Raw genomic sequence first — 21,870 nt, 5'->3', positions numbered from 1 at the left:
CTAGCTGGGTTCTTCTCCAAGGCTGGGCCCTTCAGGGAGGGAAGGAGGCAGCAGAGACAGAGGGTGGCACCAAGCAGGTGGGAAGGATGGAGCTGCGGGAAAATGTCATAGTTATGTGCTCATCACTCAAGAAACGTTTCATGAATCCCTCTGATGTACCCAGGTGTTCTCCTCCTAGGATACCTGTCCTGAGAGGATGGGCAGCTCCTGAGATAGGACTTTACCCGCTCAGTCTCCTTCCCTCCTCCCCAGGTCCTGTGCCCCTGGTGCCCCTTCCTAAGCCTTTCTCCTGTTACACAGAGGATCAGAGTAAGATCAGAACAGCTGATCCAAACTTCTCAACATTGCCCTAAAATATGGATTTCTTTTGTCCCAAGAAGTCCCAGATTTTAAGTGAACCACCTGCTCAGGTATTTCTCATTCAGCACCCTCTGCCCACTTCCTCTACAGAACCCCTAAGACTCTGTGGACACCCTTTGAAAACCCCTGATCCGGCCCATCTCCTCTAGGACCTCACACACCTGCTGAGAACTGGGTAACGCTGAGAGGGAAGCAGGGTCTCCTGTGGGGATTGAGGGAGCTACTTCACCTTCTCTTAACTCCACGTGGGCCCTGACCTTGTGTGGTCTATGAGTAGCCTCCCTAAGCTCTAGGACAGAACTTGTCCTGCCCTCCATCCCACCCCAACTTACATTTATGCTCAAAACTTCTTGCAGATTAGGATGATGGAGACACCAGCCAACAGCAGCATCTTGGGGCCTAGGAGGAAAACTACCAGGAGAGGCGAAGACTGTTCTGGGCCTGGAAATCAGGTGATAAGAGGATTGATTAGAAGGATCACAGAGGAACCATTCCCAGGGCCTCCACTTACTCCATCTGAGGCCACCTGGGCCCACCAACACTCTGTGGCTTTGACCTGCCTGCTGGCCTCAAGCTTGAGGCAGACATTAGGGCACAGGAATCCCTCATCTCACACTCTTTTCTCAGGCTTCAGTGGTCTTATAAGTTGAAGAGAAAATTCCAGAAGTGAAAATAACTGTGAGACAAGAGAAAATTCAGCAAGTCCTAGCGCACAGTCTCTCACTAGGCTGCAACTCCATCCTCAGCCATTAGAAAAATTCCAGGAGAAATAGTCAAGTCTGGTAAGGTTAGGAATCTAGATATTTGAAAATAACATCACGAATGTGAAATTTACCTAAACTTTGAAAATATTAAAAAAAAGTGTCCTGCAGAACAGTGCATAGATCACAGGAAAGGGTTTCAACCTATTCTTGATTTAATATGGTTGGCACACAATCCCCCAAATCTGCGCATAGATTACCATATGTGTCAAAAGAGGTGATCAGTAGTGATCAAGTTAAAGATCTTAAGATGGCACATTATCTTGGATTTTCTGAGTGGAGCCCACGTGATCATGAAGATCCCTACAAGTAAAAGATGGAGGCAGGAGAGTCAGAGAAGGAGGTGCGATGTCAGAAGCAGAGGTCAGCGTGACGCGGGGCCCTTTGCCAAGGAGTGTGGGCACCTCTGGGAGCTGGAAAGGGCAAGAAAATGGATTCTCCTCTAGAGCCTTTGGAGGGATCACAGCCCAGCCACCATCGTAGACGTCTGACCTCTACAACTATATTAAGCATATTTGTGTGTGTGTATATATATGTATTAATATGCTTGTATTAAATCACTAAACATGGTAACTACTTACAGTGACTATAGGAACCTAATTCAAGGAGAGGCACATTTTAAAATGCTTAACTTCTGCGTGTGCATGCGTGCTCAGTCACTTCAGTCATGTCCGACCCTTTGTGCCCCCATGGACACCTGTGACCCCTGCCAGCCTCTCTGACCATGAGATTTTCCAGGCAAGAATGCTGGAGTGGGTTGCCACGCCCTCCTCCACAGGATCTTCCTGACCCGGGAATCTAACTGTGACACCTATGACTCCTCCATTGCAGGCAGATTCTTTACCCACTGAGATACCTGGGAAGCCCCAGCTTCTAGGTGAAAAAAAGGAAAAAGTACTGTTTGGCTATTGAATGGTGAAGGGAAAATGGGAAAAAGGAAAAACACAGTGGAAGGGATTTCAGGATTTACGTTCCTGAAAGATGAAAGAGAACCAAAGAATGAGAGGACTCACAACCTTTCTCCCTCTATGAAAACCAACTAACCAAAAACTCCTTTAAATGTTAGATTATTCTGTGCTGAGAGAAGAGAGGCTAGAAATATTGTAAGATATCTCAGTCCTGTAAGAACAAACAATAAGATATGCATCCTCACCCTAGACCCACTGGACCCAGGAGTGCAATGGCTGGAGCCCTCAGATGCTCAGGGTAGGCTTTGGGTCTGGGTGGAAGGGTCATATCAGCATTTTTCACTTCTCTTCAGCCTGCCAACCTAAATGTTTCAAAAAATGCTTCCAGCCTTACTCACTAGCAACCTTGATGGGAGAGCCCAGAAGTACCAACCCTGGTTGAGTCCAAGCAGGAGATGGAAGATTAGAAAGCATTTCCAAGCCACTGTAGACAAGATTGCATGAACTCTTCTCTCCTACACTCCCTGTTAAGTACAACTTGAACCCTAGAAATAACACAGAGGATAAGCATAGGAGAACTCTAGGTGGAAGAAGAGGTGAACAGGCTGGAGACCTGAGGATTGGAGGAAAAGCACAGCAGCCAGTCACCCAGGTCCGCTCTCCTAATTCCCTAGCACAAAAAGAGACCCAGATGTGGCACTAGACAAAAAGAAAGTCTAAACCAATAATCTAAATTTCTGCTTCAAGAAATTAGAAAATGAGGAGCAAGATAACCTAAGGCAAAAGGAAGAGAGGAAATAATACAGAAATAAGAAAAATAAATGAAATCAAAAATGGAAAAGAAAAATCAATGAAACTTAAAACAATAGAGAAAATAACTGAAACAAAAAGTGTGTTCTTTCAAAACACCATTAAAATGAAATGCTTCTAATAAATAAATAAATAAGGAGGAATGACACATTTCCAGTAACAGGAATGGAAATGGAAGACATTAGTACAGACTCTGCAGGTATCAGTGGATAATAAGAGACTTTTATGAACAACTGTACAGACAGAAATTTGAAAACTCAGAGACAATGGAAGAAATAACTCAAAAAGCACAGCCTACTGCAGCTCACACAATATGAAATGAATGTTCTGAATAGTCTTAAGCAATTGAAATTTTGCTTCAAATTAAAAAAAAAAAAAGATTCTCATGACCCACATGGTGTCATGGGAAAATTTTGTCAAAAACTTACAGATGAATTAAAAACAATTTTGGTGAACAAAAAATAATTATAAAAGATATTTTGAAAAATTTGAATTTATATTCCACTTTAAATGATATTGGGAATTAGTATTGATTATATTAAGTGTACACTGGTACTAGTTTTCTAGAAAATAATGTCCCTAATGAAAAGACCACACAATTGCAGACACCATTGACACACATAAGTTGTGGACACAATTATGCAACTTCTCTATATCACTAGTTTAAAGGAAGTTGTTTGTTCTCTCTTTCCTCTCTTAATTCTTCCAGCAGGCAGGGACATGGACACTCAGTGACCCAGCATTGACCCAATAGATGAGGACAATACCATAGGGCATGTTGGAAGAAATGTGGGCCTTTGAAAGGTCTTCTGGAGAAAGATTTCTGGAAACCTGACTTGACCCTCTCTTCATGTTACATGACAGCCTACGAGATGTTTTATTTATATAAAGTGGGGGTGCTGTCATTGGAACAAGTCCAAGCTGTGGGAGAACAAGCCTGTAATTAGCATGCATCTCTTGTGCAGGCTTGGGATTCCTGTCCTCAGGAACTCATTCACCTTGAGTACTTTAGCCCAATGCCTTGGACTAAAGGCAACAAATCTTCAACAACACAAGACCCACCCCCATCCCCACTGCTCCCTGAATCCCTTCTGTAAACTCAAAGCCCACTGGGTGGCTGATGCAGAAAAGGAGATGAACTGACAGTTGCATTTAGTTAATGTGCAGTGAGCGCTTATGATCATTTCTGGCCCACTGTCGCAAATCAAAGGACAAAGGAGCCCACGCAGTGGCCACTCATGGTCACCTGGGTGCCTGGGGCAACTCATGGCTCCCCTTCCAGACTTTCACAGAGTAGTAAGTACAGACATTTACTGGCGTGATGTTCCGGATATGGATGGAAAAGTCTAGGCTGAAGAGAGACCAGGCAGAGGTTAGAAAGAATAAGGAGGTGGCAAGTGGGCAGACATGGAATGGTGAACACAGAAACAGTTATTTGAAGAAAGAAAGAGGCAGGACACTGAACAGGATGACATTCTTCCTTCCTCTCTTTCTTAATGCCATGGATGTTTATGTCAAAGGATCTATAAAGAATATACCATACTCTTACCAGTGGTCAGGAGGGAATTCACTTTAAAGTTCTAGTTTATATCTATTGACTTCTAGATTGTTCGATAAAGCATGAAGTACTCCCTTCACTATAAACAATTGGGTCAGTTGGAGTGGAGTCCTCACCAGGGAGTTTGTGGGTGCCCTGGTCCTTCTGACGAGCAGAGACCTCCAGGGTATGATTTCTGCTGACTGCCAGCTGCTTGTCATGCTCCACCTGGCAGGTGAGCACCACAGCCTCCCTGTGGGCAGAGGAGTTCACCAGGAGCCAGCTCGTCCAGTTAAAGGTTCCATCCTTGTTTTCTATGAGGGTTAAGGTCACTTCTGTTCAGAATATGATTCCATTCTCCAACCAGGTCAGCTGCAAGTCTCTGGGGTAGAACTTGTTCACCTGGCAGGTAATGACATTCACCTGGTTCCCCATAGGGTGTTGTGTAAGCTCCAAGGTGGGTAAAACTGAAAGAGCAAAGAAGAAGCTCTGACAATATGGGACAGGTCATAGCACCCAGGTCAGAGCCAGGTGGGCAGCAAGTGCCCAAAGGGTCTCTCTGCATAGCAATGAAATCACTAAGCACAGTGCAGGGCACACAGTGGGTGCTCAAAAACTGATAGCTCCTATTAGGGTTATAATGTTTGCAATCAGCAGGGTCAGTCCCTGTCATACAGTAGGAACACAATAACTGCAGCAAAACAAATGAAATCCCTAGGCGCATAAGGGCCTGGCTTACAGGTCACCTAGTCACTCAGTCGTGTCCGACTCCTTGCGACCCCATGGACTGCAGTCCGAGAGACTTCTGTCTATGGGACTCTCCAGGCAAGAACGCTGGAGCGGGTTGCCATTTCCTTCTCCATGGCTTATAGTAGGTGCTCAGTAATTGGAGAAGCCATTGATAAAGTAAAGAAAACTATTTAGCATAGTGTTTGGCACAGGTATCCATAGAAGTGAGTGAAGAGCTCAACTAGAAGCCTGGTGTTGGGCAGGAATGTCAGGAAGTAGATTCCAGGCAGTTCAAGCCATGGAGCAGAAAGCAGGCGGGAGAAGCTAGCTGGGGTCTTGGGGGCAGGTGTGGACTTGAGCTAACATGAGAGGCACCTACCTTGGATAGTCTTGGACAAGTTGGCAGTCCCAAGGAGAGGAGGGCCCCCCTGCAGGGTGACGTGGGCCACCTCGCAGATGACCTGGGAGTGAATATCTCCCGGGGCCCACAGCACCTTGGTTGTGCTGGAGATGCTGTAGGAAACACTGTCTCCCTCTGGATCCACACTGGTTTAGGAGGCTGAGAGCTCACTGCCATTTTTGAACCATTAAAGGGAGATGTTTCTGGGGGAGAAGCCGTGGGATGTGCAGGTGAAGTTCACTGTCTGCTTAGGTGTAGCCCTCACTGTAGGGCCAGATACCATGGGCGGGGAGGGCTTGGATACAAAAGGAACATTTATAAACAATGAATATGATTATGATTATCACCACTAACAAAAACTTGTGACAATGTTAAGAAATTGCAAATATATTATTTTTAAATTCTTCAAATAATTCTGGGAGGGCAGTGTTACCATCGTCATGTTAAGGGGAGACCTACAGGTTCCCAGGGGTGACTTTGAATCAGCGGCAGGGCTGACTGGAATTCCAGACCTGAGTTCAGAGTCCACCTTCTTTCCTCTGCCAGGGGATTTCCCGCCAATCTGGGCACAGGAACAAAAGTACTTTTGGGGCTCACTCTTTTATTAACTATTCCTGACTGGGCTCGCCTGGAAAACTTAACTAACTTCAGAAAATGCATTTACAGAAGGAAATGCGGGGAAGCAGGGGCACAGCAGGACCACACAGAAGCTGAAGCAGGGTGGCCAGCGGATGAGAGGTGTGGTTGTGGCACCTTCTAGCTCCTCATCTATGAAAGAGGGCGGCTGGCATTATCCTGCCCAGGCTTCAGGGAGAGTTAAATCCGGTGCTGGAAGTGTTTTTGCTGGGAGTAAAACAAGATGCTTCACTAAACTAAACAAATACATATCTCTCTTTAACCTGGACTCTTTATGTTCAGAACTGTCTTTCAGGTAGTTACTCTTCCCACAAAAATGCCAGTAGGGCTAGTATATCAATCCCTGAATTTCAAAGGAGGCTGCAAACAGGCCTCTTTCTGAGTCGGGTTTTTCTCTTGGGTTAGTTTTGGGTTGAAAAGAAAGATCACTGAGTGCTGAGAAGCCACAGGTGCTTAGCTTCTTAGCTGGTATTAAATCCACAGAGACACAGACATAGGCCTACAAAACACCCAGATTCACACAAATCAGCAAGTCAAATGTGAGGGTCCCTGTAGAGGAGTCCCGTAGGGTGTCTCTCAATTGTTCATTATTACCCAATACCTCCTGTAAAAGTCTGTAGACAGCAAACATTACAGATATTTGCATTTCTAAATATTTAGCTTGCTTCCTAAAACTCATCAAACATTTGAGGACATACATAGCTTTATGTTCCTCATATTAGCTACCTTAATATGTCAAATTGTATAAACACCAGCATCCTGGACATCCCTAAAGGGGTGAGGTACTGTGATCAGTTACTACTTATCCAGAGTTTCCTCAGAGCCTAAAGATGGCCTGATCTCTTGATCACCCTCAGCTCTCTAATCCCCCCTACAGCTCTGAGAGGAAGGCTCAGAGCTGTATACAGGACAAAATTCAGGCCCCATATACAGGACAAAATTCAGGGAGAGTGAAGCTGTCCAAGGACATGCGGCAATTAAGGTCAGAGTTCACCTCACTGCACACAGGACTGATTGATTTTAGTGTCGCAGTTCTTTACCCTTGAGCCTCACTGTTTCTGGACAAAGTGGATACAAGCACCACCTGGTAAGATGAGGATGTATATAAAACTCAGAGCTTGGCATACAGTAGGTGCTTAATCAATAACATTCATGATCTTATCATAAAAGAAAAGTGAAAGTGTTAGTCGCTCAGTTGTGTCCAACTCTTTGCGACCCCATGGACTGTAGCGCTCCAGGCTCCTCTGTCTATGAGATTCTCCAGGCAAGAATACTGGAGTGGGTTGCCATTTCCTTCTTCAGAGGATCTTCCTGACCCAGGGATTCAACCCAGGTCTCCAGCATTGTAGGCACTTTCTTTACCATCTAAGCCACTAGAGATGCCCTTGTTATCATAAGATCTGGTCATTCTAGCTCTGAAGCCAAAACAAAAGCACAACTGAAGCACCAAGGAGAGTCATATTCTGCTCCAAACAGCTGCCATGCAAAAATCGACATTAAAAAAAAAATAGTAGAAACACCAAATTATGAATCTGTCCCCAGTTATAAAAAAAATCCCATCAGAAATAAGTTTGGGGAATTAGCTTTCAAAACACACAAGAGACCACAGGCATTTTCCTGCAGATTAGTTCTTTATAGAAGCTAGAAGCACTCTGAAAGGAGAGATGACAGATTTCATCAGAGTCACTGTGGTTGTTGAGGCCGGAGGGCTCCAGGCTGAGAAAGGAGTGTTTGCAGGGATTCCAATGCCTGTTTAGGCACACAGGTGTCTAAAGATGGGAAGATTTCCCCAGTGATGAAGCTCTGGTCTGAACAGGACGGTCTGAGTGAGTAGGAAGGCCCTCTCAACCCAGGTGAGCTCTGTTGGGGTGTGGGTCTGCTTGCCACTCTGCTCAGGCTGAGTTTCTTGGGCCTCCTAAGATCTGTCACCATCACAGGTTATTCTGAAGCGCTCACACCTGGGAGAGCTGTTCTTATAACCCAGGCACAGCAGGGGACTGACCTCTATCAGGGAAAAACCACAGCCTTCCCTCTTGGTGACCTCAGAGAACACACAGCTCAGGCTTCTCTGCCCTAGCTGGGCACCAGCATCCTCCACAGGAGTTAAGACACTCAGCTGTCCAGGCCATGTCTGTGCACTTAAATCAGGATTTCTATAGTATAGCCAGGGTCCTGGGATCTTGTCACCATCTCCTAGGTGATTCCAATGAGCAGCTGAGGTTGAAAGGCACCCAGCTCCACAGTAACTCAATGGTACTCAGTCCTGGAGGAAAAGTGACCCTGTCTGAGGTCTTCTGGCTCCAAAACATCAGGGCTCATGTTAGTGGAGCATGTATCACATGCCAGGGTCTGCTCTAAGCTCTTGACATGTGTCCCTCATTAAGTCCTTTCAGCTGCTCTGTAAGGACAGGGTTATCATTGAGGGATGAGGACACTTAGGCCCAGAGTGGGGAGAGATTCAACAGAGGTCCCAGCGCTGGGACGGGGCAGAGTTGGGATGAGTTCCCAGGCAGGGGTTTGGCCCAGGCTCTCAGACACTACACTGAGCTCAGGAACACCCTAACCACCTCCCACCCCACCCCCCTCCCCGCGCCCCAATCCAGAGCTTCCTAGGCCCTCTCCAGTCAATCACAGACCCTGAAAGTTGTGTGATCACCATCATTTCGTAGATGGGGAAACTGAAGACAAGAGGGAACTGAGACGTGCCCAGGACCCCACAGCCTGGGAGGCCAGCACCATCGCTCACTGAAGGACTCTCCTTTCACCAGGTCATTCTGCCCTCAGGACACCCTGAAAAGGTTGTGTGATCATCCTCTTTCTCCAGGTGAGGAAGGGGGTGCCCAGTACAGGGAACTGTGCTGGTGATTTGGACAGAGCTCCTCAAATCCTTCCAACTCTCCTGAAAGACATGATGACCACCATCGTGCAGATGAGGAAACTGAGGTGGAGAGAAATGAAGGGTCTGTCTCCTCTCACCCCCTGACTGTGTCCTGGTATTTCCTGTCAAGTCCAGGCTTTCAGGTCCATCAGCAGAGCAACTGCCCACCTTCAGGAGCCCCTACACTGACCACCACCCCGCCTTTTCCCTCAGATTCTTGAATTCAAATGACTACAGGGAGGAGTAACCTCTCAGGGCCCAGCCCTGGGGACCCTGGAACAACAAGGGAAGACATGGGCTCCCGACACCTGAGTCTAGAACAGGAACTCTTGCTCACATGGGCCCTCATTACCCTCTAGGGAACACCTCCCCCTCCTCATCCTCAGTCCACCGAACCAGGAATGGGCGTGCCTGGTGCTGCTGGGATTGCAGTGGCCCCTCTGGGCTCTGTCCACACCACCCTTCCCAGACCTGTTCCAGAGGGGCCTGGTGAAGGGGCAACATCACATCAATGGGGAGAAAATCTCCTGATGCTTTTAACAGTGTTGATCCCTGTCATTGTGGAACTTTTCAGCACATCATGTGACACCGAATGATCTGTCTCATCTGGGTTGTAAAACTGGACTTGCCTCCCTTACAGGGCCTTTTAAAATGTTTATCTCTAAAGAAAAGAATGAAATATGATTTTAAGAGGACAGGGCTGGAGTCTTCTCAACACTTTGACAAGCACAGTGGGGTGTGCAGAGAACAGGGCTGGGTGACTGTGAGTGCCTGGGATTCGATCTTGGCTCCTCTACCAGTTCACAAATCAGGTTCCCTCTCTGAGCCTCAGGGTCCTCATCTGTAAAATTGGTAAACAGACAACCTTTCCTTCTGAACACTGTTTATAATGAGGAAATGCCTAAGGAGGAGTCACCATCTGACAGGCTGCTCCTCCCCTCCCCTCCCTCCTTTCTCAACCAGGGAATCATCTGGGCAGGCGGCCTGCAGAAGAGGATGAGCAGCCCCGGGAGCCAGCAGATCTGAGAGATGGTGGAGCCACTTACTGGCTGTACTGAGACTGAGCAGGGGACCCACCATCTGGGAAGTTTAGTAATATCTGAGAAATCAGGAAAAAACACCTGCCCTGCTGATGTCTAGATGTTTGGGGAGATTATTTGCTACCAAGACTAGGAGGGAAATTAGGCAATATCATCACACAAATTGAAATCCACATACTGTCTGAACTGGTGGCTGAGTCCCTGGTGGCTCAGAGGTTAAAGCGTCTGCCTGGAATGCGGGAGACCTGGGTTCGATCCCTGGGTCGGGAAGATCCCCTGGAGAAGGAAATGGCAACTCACTCCAGTACTCTTGCCTGGAGAATCCCATGGAGGGAGGAGCCTGTTAGGCTACAGTCCATGAGGTCGCAAAGAGTCGGACACGACTGAGCCGCTTCACTTCATTTCATGTCTGAACTAGCAATGCCACTTCCAGTGGGTATTTCTCCTCTGAGTACAGTGACACTTGGAAAACTTATCCACCTTAGCACTGTTTGAGTAGCCCAAGGTTAGGAACAACTTAGTCTCCATCAACAGGAGACTGTGAGATAAATGATGCTGTCTCCATATGCTGAGTGTTAAGTAGTTGTTGAAAACCAGGGCAGCTCTAGGTGCTGATATGGAATGAAGGTTTTGGGATCATGCGGGTGAAAGTAGGAAGAGTTTTCTAGTCACCTCAGGCTCAGGGTCTGAATGTGAGGGACCTTCTGAACCTTGGGGAAAGGAGTGAAAAGAGCCTGTTCCTTGGTTAATTCAAGGAGATTTTGGGTGGTGGTGGTTTACTCACTAAGTCGTGTCAAACTCTTGCGACTTGGACTATAGCCTGCTGGACTTCTCTGTCCACGGTTTCTCTAGCAAGAATACTGGAGTGGGTTGCCATTTCCTTCTTCAGGGGGTCTTCCTGACCCAGGAGTTGAATCTGGGTCTCCTGCATTGCAGACAGATTCTTTATTAACTGAGCTCTGAGGGAAGCCCAAGGAGTTTTTATTCTGCAACTTCTATGTGCCAGGCCCTTCCAGAAAACTAGTGCCAATGCCAGTGAAGGAAGGATCCTTGCCTGGAGTCAGATTGAGTTCCTTTTTTTTTTAATGGAAAAGAAAAAATATATAAACATAGTGAGACATATTAACATTTATCTGAGAATATTTTATCAAATGCAGAAAAAATAAGAATAGGAATATCTTGATGTTATTAATAATTTAAATATAATTGAATTATATTTAATTAGTTTATATTAATCATATCCTACACAATATATTTAAAATTTTGTATCTCATACATTGTTGTTAGATGTCCATAGGACATTTTAAAAAACTGGCAAAAAGATGCTACTGCTACTGCTAAGTCACTTCAGTCGTGTCCGACTCTGTGCGACCCCACAGATGGCAGCCCACCAGGCTCCCCCGTCCCTGGGATTCTCCAGGCAAAAACACTGGAGTGGTTTGCCATTTCCTTCTCCATCTGATATGACTAGGCCCAGATATCTAACTGTTGACAACTAATTGATACCTAACTGTTGATAACTAATTGTTGACAAAGCTGAGCCTTTTCTCTTGATGCCTTGTAACCGCAGCCTGCCAGAAAGTTTAAGAAATCTTCTGAGGCTCGCAAACAAGCTTCCTCTGTCTCAGCACAGAGCAAAATATCATCTACATATTGTAACACCACCGCTTCAGGGCTATTAAGGTTTTGTAGATCCCGTGACAAACTTTGTCCAGATAAGTGAGGACTGTCACGAAATCCCTGGGGCAAAACTGTCCAGGTTAACTGAGAAGCTGGCTGCATAGGATCTTCAAAGGCAAATAGAAATTGACTTTCTTCCACCAAAGGCACTGAATAGAAGGCATCTTTTAAATCAATTACTGAGAAATATTTGGCTCGTTCAGGAATTTCAGACAATAGAGTATAAGGATTAGGCACCACGGGGTGTAAAGGAACTGCAGCCTCATTTATGATACGTAAATCTTGAACTCGTCTCCATTTACCATTTGATTTCTTTATACCCAAAATAGGAGTGTTGCAAGGACTGTTACAGGGAATTAATAGTCTCTGTTCCTTTAAATTTTCAATGAGGGGTTTTAACCCTTCCTTAACCTCAGGTTTCAGTGGATACTGATTCTTATGTGGAAATAATTGCGGATCTTTGAGCTTGACAACTACAGGAATAGCATTTTGTGCTCGACCCACAGATTTTCCATAAAGGGAGAGAAAGCAAGGGCTCCATATTCATGAAAACAGAGGCATGGACCTTGCTCAGTATATCCCTCCCCAAAAGGGGTGAGGGAGATTCTGGCACGATCAGAAACTCGTGTGAAATTAGCACAGAATCCCAGTTGCAAGACAAAGAATAACTGAAATAATACCTTTTGGCAAAAAGATAAACATAACTAAATCTCAAAAAGTAGAATTATTTTGTGTGTGTGTGTGTGATTCAGTTATACATATATACATATGTTATTTTTGAAATTATTTTCCATTATAAATTATTATAAGATACTGACTATAGTTCCCTGTCCTATATAGTGAACTTTTGTTGCTTATTGCATATCTATATTTTTAAACTAGATATCTAGCATTCTATTAATACTAAGTCAAACAAGTAGAATCAAAATATCATATTTTTTTAGTTAGGTAAAAATTCATAAGTTTTCTAAAATATATATGTTATATATAATTTATATATATGTATACAAAAGCTTTTCTACTATACTTGATAAAGGTTTGAGAAATGAACATCAACAAAAAGAAGAGATGGAGAAACTGGAAAACATAAACTAAATGAAATGGGAGCACTGAATATGAAATAGAAAAACTGGAACAGACTAAATAAAAGTAAAAGATCCTCATATAGTCCAGCTGTTTTTAAACATGGCTTCTCATTAGAAACATATTGGAACTCTGGCCAAAAAAAAAAAAAATCAATACTCTGGTATTTGTATTTGTATTCTGCAATTTCTACGCACTAGGCTCTTCCATGAAACAAGTTCCAATACTGGTGCAGGAAGGAGATTGGCCTTGAATCAAACTGGGTTCTTGATGGATCCTTTCACTGACTATGTGACTGTGGTCTGGGCCCCTGTCACCTCCTGGCCTCAGGGCCCCATCTGTACATAGGAGGTTGGGAGGATGATGCCTAAGGCCCACCCTGTGCTGAGAGTCAAGGATTCAGGGTCTTTGTCAGAAAAATCTAAATGAGCACCTTTGCTGCCTCAATGGCACTGCTCCTAAGTCACCCACATGGAGAACTGCTTCCCTGAGGGGGGACATTCTGAGATGAACCAGCTCTGCTGGGAGCCTTTAGTGACTGTGTGAGTCAGTCCCTGAAGGACAGAAGGAAACATCCAACCTCTTGGCATTGTCTCCGAGCAGGGCCATAAAAATAAACACTGAAACTGCATCTCTTGGAATTTCTTCCCAGTTTAGGAAATTCTGAATAGGAAATAAAGAATAACACATCTCCCCTCCCTGCCCTGGCTGGCTTTCTCCTCTTTGGGAGGAAGCGGACATAAGCTTCATGGGAGAAGAGCCCTTGCCTGCTTTGCTCACTGCTGCTTCCACAGCATCCAGGGCAGGGCCTGGCACACAGGAGGTGCTCAATAAGTGCTGAATAAAGAGAAGACTCAGCCACACTGAGGGTGCACTCTCCAGAGGCAAGAAGTGAGGCCTGGCCTGTCAAGGAGCAAGTCACTCACTTTCATTTCCCTTATCCCTGGAATCAAAGGACTGAATGAGATGGAAAAGACAAGGACTGTGGAACCAGGTAGACGGGGATCCAGACTTTTCCCACGTTTACCAGCTGTGGGGCCTTGAGCAAATAGCACAGCCGTCATGGCCTCAAATACTCTGATTTGTAGAAGGGAGTAAAATCAGATCATGTCCAGATCACTGTTGTACTGGGTTCCTTTTTTTGCTCAAAGAGTGAAGGGCATTCTTGTTGACTTGTCAGAGACCAGGGGATGAGGACACCCAGGCCATACTCACCACTCACAGTGAGATGAGTGCCTGGTCCAGACTTAAACTCCACGTCGCCCTGTTCTCCTTTCCGGAACTTCACACAGTGGTAGACACCAGTGTCTGCTGGGGTGATGTTACTGATGCGGATGGAAAAGTCCATGTTGTATCTCTTTGTGGTAACTGCAACACTTGTTACTCTGGGGGAGACACCTCCGTTTTGACTGTAGATTAACTCGCGACCTGGCCCAGTTCCCCTGAACCACTTGATGGGCCCCACGGGGCTCAGGGAGGTCACAGTGCAGTGCAGAGTGGCCGTCTCTCCTGCTGCAACTGACACTGACCTCTCAGGCTGAATCACCTGCAGCTCCCCCTCACCTGCCGCTCCTGGAGGAAAACACAAAGCAGTTATGCATTCATCCTCATGTGATCCTGTAGGTTTCCTCAAGTGTTTATCAACAATCAACAACAGCTTTCATTGTCTGACTGCACCATGAATGGGCCTTACACTCAGCACACTGCATATACATTGCATGAAGCTTGCACAACAAGCCTGTAATGTAAGACGCTAATACAAGAGAGGAACTGAGGCACAGAGGTCAGTGATGTGGCAGAGACGGGGACTGAGTACTTGAGCCCTCTCTGGAAGTGTCATGATCGACCCAGTATTCCTGGGTGTTCACTGTGTGTCCTCAGGGAGTGCTGCATTCTGTCCTTTGCATTAGGTGGGACCACATGATCTCTTATTTGGGCTCCAAAATCACTGTGGATGGTGACTGCAGCCATGAAATTAAAAGACATTTGCTCCTTGGAAGGAAAGTTATGACCAACATAGACAGCATATTTAAAAGCAGAGACATTACTTTGCCAACAAAGTTCTGTCTAGTCAAGGCTACGGTTTTACCAGTAGTCATGTATGGATGTGAGAGTTGGACTATAAAGAAAGCTGAGTGCCAAAGAATTGATGCTTTTGAATTGTGGTGTTGGAGAAGACTCTTGAGAGTCCCTTGGACTTCAAGGAGATCCAACCAGTCCATCCTAAAGGAGATCAGTCCTGGGTGTTCATTGGAGGGACTGATGTTGAAGCTGAAACTCCAATACTTTGGCCACCTGATGTGGAGAGCTGACTCATTTGAAAAGACCCTGATGCTGGAAAAGATTGAGGGCAGGAGGAGAAGGGGATGACAGAGGATGAGATGGTTGGATGGTATCACCGACTCAATGGACATGGGTTTGGGTTGACTCTGGGAGTTGGTGATGGACAGGGAGGCCTGGCGTGCTGCGGTTCATGGGGTCGCAAAGAGTCGGACACAACTGAGCGACTGAACTGAACTGAACTGGACTGAACATGACCTCTTAGATCACTGAGTTATGAGGAGAAGTGATGCATGTATTTTGTATGTTATTCATTAAACTGCAAATACCTTTATGGACCAACTTCACTCCTCCCCAGGGATCCACACACTCATGATGCAATTTGCTCCAACAACCTGGATACTTGAGTGACAGTGATATTCAGAGCTTCCAGCACACAATGAACATTTAGTTTATGAAGAAAGTAAAACATTGTTTCAACTCCCTGGGACTTTTTCCAAAGGCACAGTGACAGTGTGTCACAATGACATATGTTATACTAGTTACCTAAGGATGCTGTAATAAATTAACAAAAATTTAGTGACTTAATGATAGTTTTATTATCTTATAATTCTGGATGTGAAAGGACCAAAAACAGTATTGCTGGACTAACATCAAGGAGTCATCTGGGCTACGTTTCTCTAGAGGCTCGTATCGTTGCCTCTGCAAATTCTTGACACTGTCTACTTTCTTCTTCTCAAGGTTTCTATCTTCTTATTGTGCTTCCATTGTCACCTGTACTCTAACTTTGGATTTCTTGCCTCTTCTAATAAGATTATATTGGGCTCCCATTTATAAGCAAGGATAGTCTCCCATAGCAAGAGCCTTAATCGCGTTTGCAAAGTTTTTTTTTCCATGTAAAGTAAAACATTCACTAGTGAGTATGAGGACACGGATCTCTTTGGGGGGCTATGTTTTGTTTACTTGATTTATAACTCGTTTTAATTGAAGTGTATTGATTTACAATGCTGTATTAATTTTGCTGTACAAAATGTGACTCAGTTATACAGATTTTAAAATATATTCTTCTCTGTTATTGTTTATCATGGGATACTGGATACAGTTCCATCTGCTGTACAGTGGGACCTAGGTCTTTATCCTTTCTATATATAACAGCTTGCCTGACCCCTACCCCATTACCTTGACAACTGCAACTCTGTTCTCTATGTCCTTGAGTCTATTTCTGTTTCATAGGTAGGTACATTTGTCTCTCTCTCTCTTTTTCTTTTTTAGGCCACATCGTGTACCTTGAGGTTCTTTGGTCCCCTACCAGGAATTAATCCCAGGCCCCTGCAATGGAATTATGAAATCCTAACCATTGGACCATCAGGCAACTCCCTGGGTCATTTTTTGGATTCCACATACAAGTGATATCATATGGTATTTGTCTTTCTTGTTCTGACTTACTTCACTTAGTATGATAATCACTAGTTTATCTATGCTGTTGCAAACGGCATTATTTCTTCATTTTTTACAGCTGAGTAGTATTCCATTGTATATATGTTCCACATTTTTTCATCCATTCATCTATTGATGGACATGTACTTTGTTTCCCTGTCTTAGCTATTGTGAATAGTACTGCTATGAACATAAGGATGTATGTATCTTTTTGGAGAAAGAGATATATGCCCTGGGGTGGGATTGCTGGATCATATGGTAATTCTATTTTTAGTTTTATGAGGAACTTCCATAATATTTTCCATAGCAGTCACATCAATTTACATTCACACCAATAGTATAGGAGGGCTCCTCTTTTCTCCACATCCTCGTTAGCATTTGTTATTTGTACAACTTAAAAAAAAATATTTATTTTAAATGGAGGATAATTGCTTTACAGTATTGTGATGGTTTTGCTATACATCAATATGAGTCATACAAATTTTAATGATGGCCATTCCGACCAGTGTGCAGTGGTGCCTCACTGTAGTTTTAATTTGCATTTCTCTAATAATTAGTAATGTTGAGCATCTTTTCATGTGCCTTGGTCATTTGTATTCCTTCTTTGGAAAAATGTCTACTTAGATCTTCTGCCCATTTTTCAATTGGGTTGTTTGTTTTTTGGAATTTTTGAGTTGTATCAGCTGTTGTATATTTTGGAAATAAAGCCCTTGTCAGCTGCATCATTTGAAAATATTTTCTCCCTTTCTGTAGATTGTCTTTTCATTTTGTTTATGGTTTATGGAGGTCCTCTGTTTGTGGCATATCAGAGCCCACATTAATGGAACACGTATCACATGCCCGGCTCTGCTCTAAGCTCTTGACATGTGTCCCTTATTCAGTCCCTGCAGCTGCTCTGTGAGGGCGGGGCCATCACTGAAGGACGAGGACACTGAGCGCCAACTTGGGAGGGACTCGTCAGAGGCCCCAGAGTTGGAATAGGAGCCCAGGCAGGAGCTCAGCTCAGGCTCTCAACTGCTGTGCACTGAGCTCAGGAACACCCTAACCCACTCCATCCAGGGCTTCTTAGCCCTCTCCAGTCATCACAGACTCCTGAAAGGTAGTGTGATTACCATCATTTCAAAGATGGGGAAACTGAGGACTAGAGGCTCAGTGAGGACCACACAACCTGGGAGGTCAGCACCATTGCTCTCTGAGGGGCTGCCTTGTCACTGGGTCATGTGCCCTCAGTACATTCTGCAAACATTACAGGTGAGAAATGGGGACACAGGGAATTGGGTCACAGCCTTGAAATAATACCCCACTTTGGGTGTCTCTACTCTGCACTGGTGATTTAGACAGAGCACCTCAGATACTTCCAACTCTCCTGAAAGGAGACAGTGATGATTACTATTTTACAGAAGAGAAAACTGAGGCTGAAAGAAATGAAGGGACTAAGTCTTCATCCTTCCCTCCACTGCTGCTGCTGCTGCTGCTAAGTTGCTTCAGTCATCCGACTCTGTGCGGCCCCATAGACGGCAGCCCACCAGGCTCCTCCGTCCCTGGGATTCTCCAGGCAAGAACACTGGAGTGGGTTGCCATTTCCTTCTCCAATGCATGGAAGTGAAAAGTGAAAATGAAGTCGCTCAGTCGCGTCCAACTCTTAGCAACCCCATGGACTGCAGCCCACCAGGCTCCTCTGTCCTTGGTATTTTCCAGGCGAGAGTACTATGTCCCAATATTTCCTGTCATCTCCAAGCTTTCATTTCTATCAGCAGAGCAAGCACCCACCTTCAGGAGCCACCACAACGACCACCACTTTCCCCTTTTCTCTCAGATTCTTGACTTCAAGTGACTACAGGGAGGCGTGGCCTCTGAGGGCCCAGGCATAGAGACTCTGAAGCCACAAGGGAAGACACAAGCTTCTGACACCTGAGTCTAGAATAGGAACTCTTGCTCACACGGGGATCCCACCACCCTCTAGGGAACACCTCCCCCTCCTCATCCTCAGTCTGCAGAGCCAGGAATGGGCATGCCTGGTGCTGCTGGGATTGCAGTGGCCCCTCTGGGCTCTGTCCACACTAACCTTCCCAGACCTGCTCCATAGGAGCCTAGTGAAGGGGCAACATCACAGCAACGGAGGAACTCTCCTGGTGCTGCTAAGTGTGCTGAGTGCTGCCATTTAGAAGAGGTTCAGCCCATCCCATCAAGAGACACTGCAGTATCTGTCTGGTCCAGGTTGTAAAGGTAAACTTACCCCCCACAGTGGACTTCTCTTTAGTGCCACTGCTAAAGAACAGAACAATACAAGGATTTCAGAGGACAGAGCTGGAGATTTCCCCCACACTTTGACAAGCACAGTGGGGTGTGCAGAGAGCAGGGCTGTGTGTCAAAGTGCCTGGGGTTCAATCTTGGCTCCCTTACATGCTCACTAAACAAGTCCCTTCTCTGAGCATCAGTGTCCTCATCTGTAAAGGGAAAACAGACACTCTTCTTTCTGAACACTGGTTATAAGGAGTAAACATCATGAGAAAGGTTCAGTATCTGACAAGCTGATGCTCTCTGGCCCCCTCGCCTCCCTCCTTTCTCATCCAGGGAATCACCTGGGCAGGCAGCCTGAAGAAGAGAATGATCCACCTTCCAGGAAGCCGCATATCTGAGTGGTGATGGAACCACTTACTACTTGTGACCGAGGTTGAGCAAGGGACCCACCATCTAGGAAGTTAAGTAATATCTGCAAATCAGGAAAAAACCATCTTCCCTACTGATGTCTGAAGGTTGAGGAGGCTCAGTTGCTACCATGACTAAGAGGGAAATTTAGCAATATCCACTCAGATAATCGTACATATATCCTCAGTCACCTACAAATTGACACTTGCTTTCTATCTTTACAAGGGTTAAACTATGAGCCACTGTAGCTGCTGACCTTCAACACGTCCTGAAAGAAGATCAAAAATGAGGCACTCTGTGATCTGGAAAAACCTGGCAGATCAGGCCTTCAGATACTTAGATATTTTCTGAGATGATTTTATGAGCCCAATTCTTGCATCTCCTCATATCTAGAAAAGCACCAAAATCTTTCATGGTGACATCTGTTCCTTGTGACTAGCATAAACCTTCTGCAAAAAACGTGTGCTTGATTGCATGTTCTCCCTTCACCAGAAGCACATGTATATTGCCCCCCCACCAACTTCTTTGGAGCAATCTCTCAGAGCTATCTGAAATTCTGTCTCTGAGGCTACAGTCCTCATTTTGCTCCAAATAAAACTAAACCCACAACTCTCACATTGTACATTTTTTTCCAGTCTACCGCTGCAACCTAGCAAAGCCACTTCCAGTGGTTACCTCCCCTTTGAGGAGAGTGACAGATAGAAAGATTATTGACCTCAGCACTGTTTCAGTAGCCCAAAGTTAGGAACAACTTAGTGTCCATCAACAGGAGACTGTAAGATGAATGATGCTGTCTCCATATGCTGAGAGTTAGGTAGTTGTTGGAAAACAGGGCAGCTCTAGGTGCTCATATGAAATGAGGGATTTGGAATCATGCGGCTGAAAGTAAGGAGTGGTTTCCAGTCACATCAGGCTCAGGGTCTGAATGTGTGGGGCCTTCAGAAACTTTGGGAAAACCATGAAAAGAGCTTATTCCATGATTAATTCCAGGAATTTTTATTCTGCAAATCCTGTGTGCCAGGTTCTTCCATGAATTGAGTTCCAGTGCCAGTGCAGGAAGAAGACTGGCTTTGAAATAGATTGGGTTCTGGAAGGATCCCCTCACTGACCATGTGACTGTGGTCAGGGCCCCTATACCTCTTGCTCTTAGGCCCCCATGTGCACGTGGGAGGTTGGGAGGATGGTGTCTAAAGGTCCTTCCTCTGCTGACAGCCCAGGATTCAGGAATTAGAAAGAGGATCCAGAGTTTTGGTCAGAACACTCTAAATGATCACCTTTGCCACCGCAGTGGGGCTGCTCCTAAGTCACCCACATGAACCTCTTCCCTGGGGAGGGACATTCTGAGATGACCCAGCTCTGCTGGCAGCCTTCAGTGACTGTGTGAATCAATCCCTGAATCACAGGAGGGTCTTCTTAACAGATTCCCAGGAAGCGCCCAACCTCTAGGCATGTCCTCCAAGCAGGCCTATCAGAGCAAACACTGAGCCTGTGCTATAGGAATTTCTTCTCGGTGTGATGCTTCTGAAGAGGAAATAGACAAAATTTTCACTCCTTGCCCTAGATGAATCTCTCTTCTTTCAGAGGAAATTCATGGAATAAGAGCCCTTTTCTGCTTTGTTCACTTCTGCTTCCATAGCATCTGGACCAGGCCCTGGCTCACAGTAGGTGTTCAGTATGTGTGAATAAAGAGAAGACTCAGCCACATTGAGGTGAGCATTCTATGGAGGCAGGAATGAGGTCTGGACAGTGACGGGGCAAGTCACTCAGACATTCATCTCCTTTATCCCTGGAACCAAAGGGCTGAATGGAGTGAAAAAGCCAAGGGCTGTGGAGCCAGGCAGACAGGGGACTCAGAATTTTCTCACTTTTACCAGCCATGGGGCCTTGAACAAATAGCACGAACCCCACAGGCCTCAACTCTCCTGATCTATAGAAGGGAGTGAAATCTGATCATGATCCAGATCATGATATAAGCACCCACTGCTGTACATGATTGTGTTTTTTGGTTCAAAGGGTGGAAGGCATTCTTGTTGACAAGTTATCAGAATCCAGGGGACAAAGGCTGTACTCACCACTCACAGTGAGATGAGTGCCTGGTCCAGACTTAAACTCCACGGCGCCCTGTTCTCCTTTCCGGAACTTCACACAGTAATAGACACCAGTGTCTGCTGGGGTGATGTTACTGATGCGAATGGAAAAGTCCATGTTGTATCTCTTTGTGGTATCTGCAACACTTGTTACTCGGGGAGAGACACCTCCTTTTTGACTGTAGATTAACTCCCGACCTGGCCCAGTTCCCCTGAACCAACTGATGGGCCCCACGGGGCTCAGGGAGGTCACGGTGCAGTGCAGAGTGGCCGTCTCTCCTGCTGCAACTGACACTGACCTCTCAGGCTGAATCACCTTCAGCTCCCCTTCACCTGCCGCTTGGAGGAAGACACAAAGCAGTTATGTATTCATCCTCATGTGATCCTGTAGGTTTTCTCCACTATTTATCAACAACAGCTTTCGTTGACTTTGTACTCCGTGATCCAGCCTTGAACTCAGCCTTTTGCATGTATGTTGCATGTACATTGCATGTAACCCCAATCGGCCTGTTGTATGAGACCCTTATACAAGAGAGGAACCTAGGCACAGAGAGGTCAGTGATGTGGCAGAGACTGGATTTGTGCATGAAGCCCT

General features: G+C 45.5%; 1 protein-coding gene across 1 annotated transcript in view; it reads right to left on the bottom strand.

Moving 5' to 3' along the window:
* Positions 1-700: 700 nt before the first annotated feature.
* LOC128058061 (signal-regulatory protein beta-1-like) overlaps positions 701-21,870 on the bottom strand; it is a 54,489-nt gene continuing 33,319 nt past the window's right edge. The window contains 6 exon segments of the mRNA XM_052650433.1: positions 701-801; positions 4,514-4,843; positions 5,485-5,800; positions 6,035-6,042; positions 14,041-14,394; positions 21,261-21,614. Of these exon segments, the coding sequence (XP_052506393.1) occupies positions 701-801; positions 4,514-4,843; positions 5,485-5,800; positions 6,035-6,042; positions 14,041-14,394; positions 21,261-21,614 (1,463 nt within the window).

The sequence above is a fragment of the Budorcas taxicolor genome, chromosome 13, assembly GCF_023091745.1.
Source record: "Budorcas taxicolor isolate Tak-1 chromosome 13, Takin1.1, whole genome shotgun sequence".
NCBI classification, from domain to species: Eukaryota; Metazoa; Chordata; class Mammalia; order Artiodactyla; family Bovidae; genus Budorcas; species Budorcas taxicolor.
This window is presented reverse-complemented; position numbering and strand designations above follow the sequence as displayed.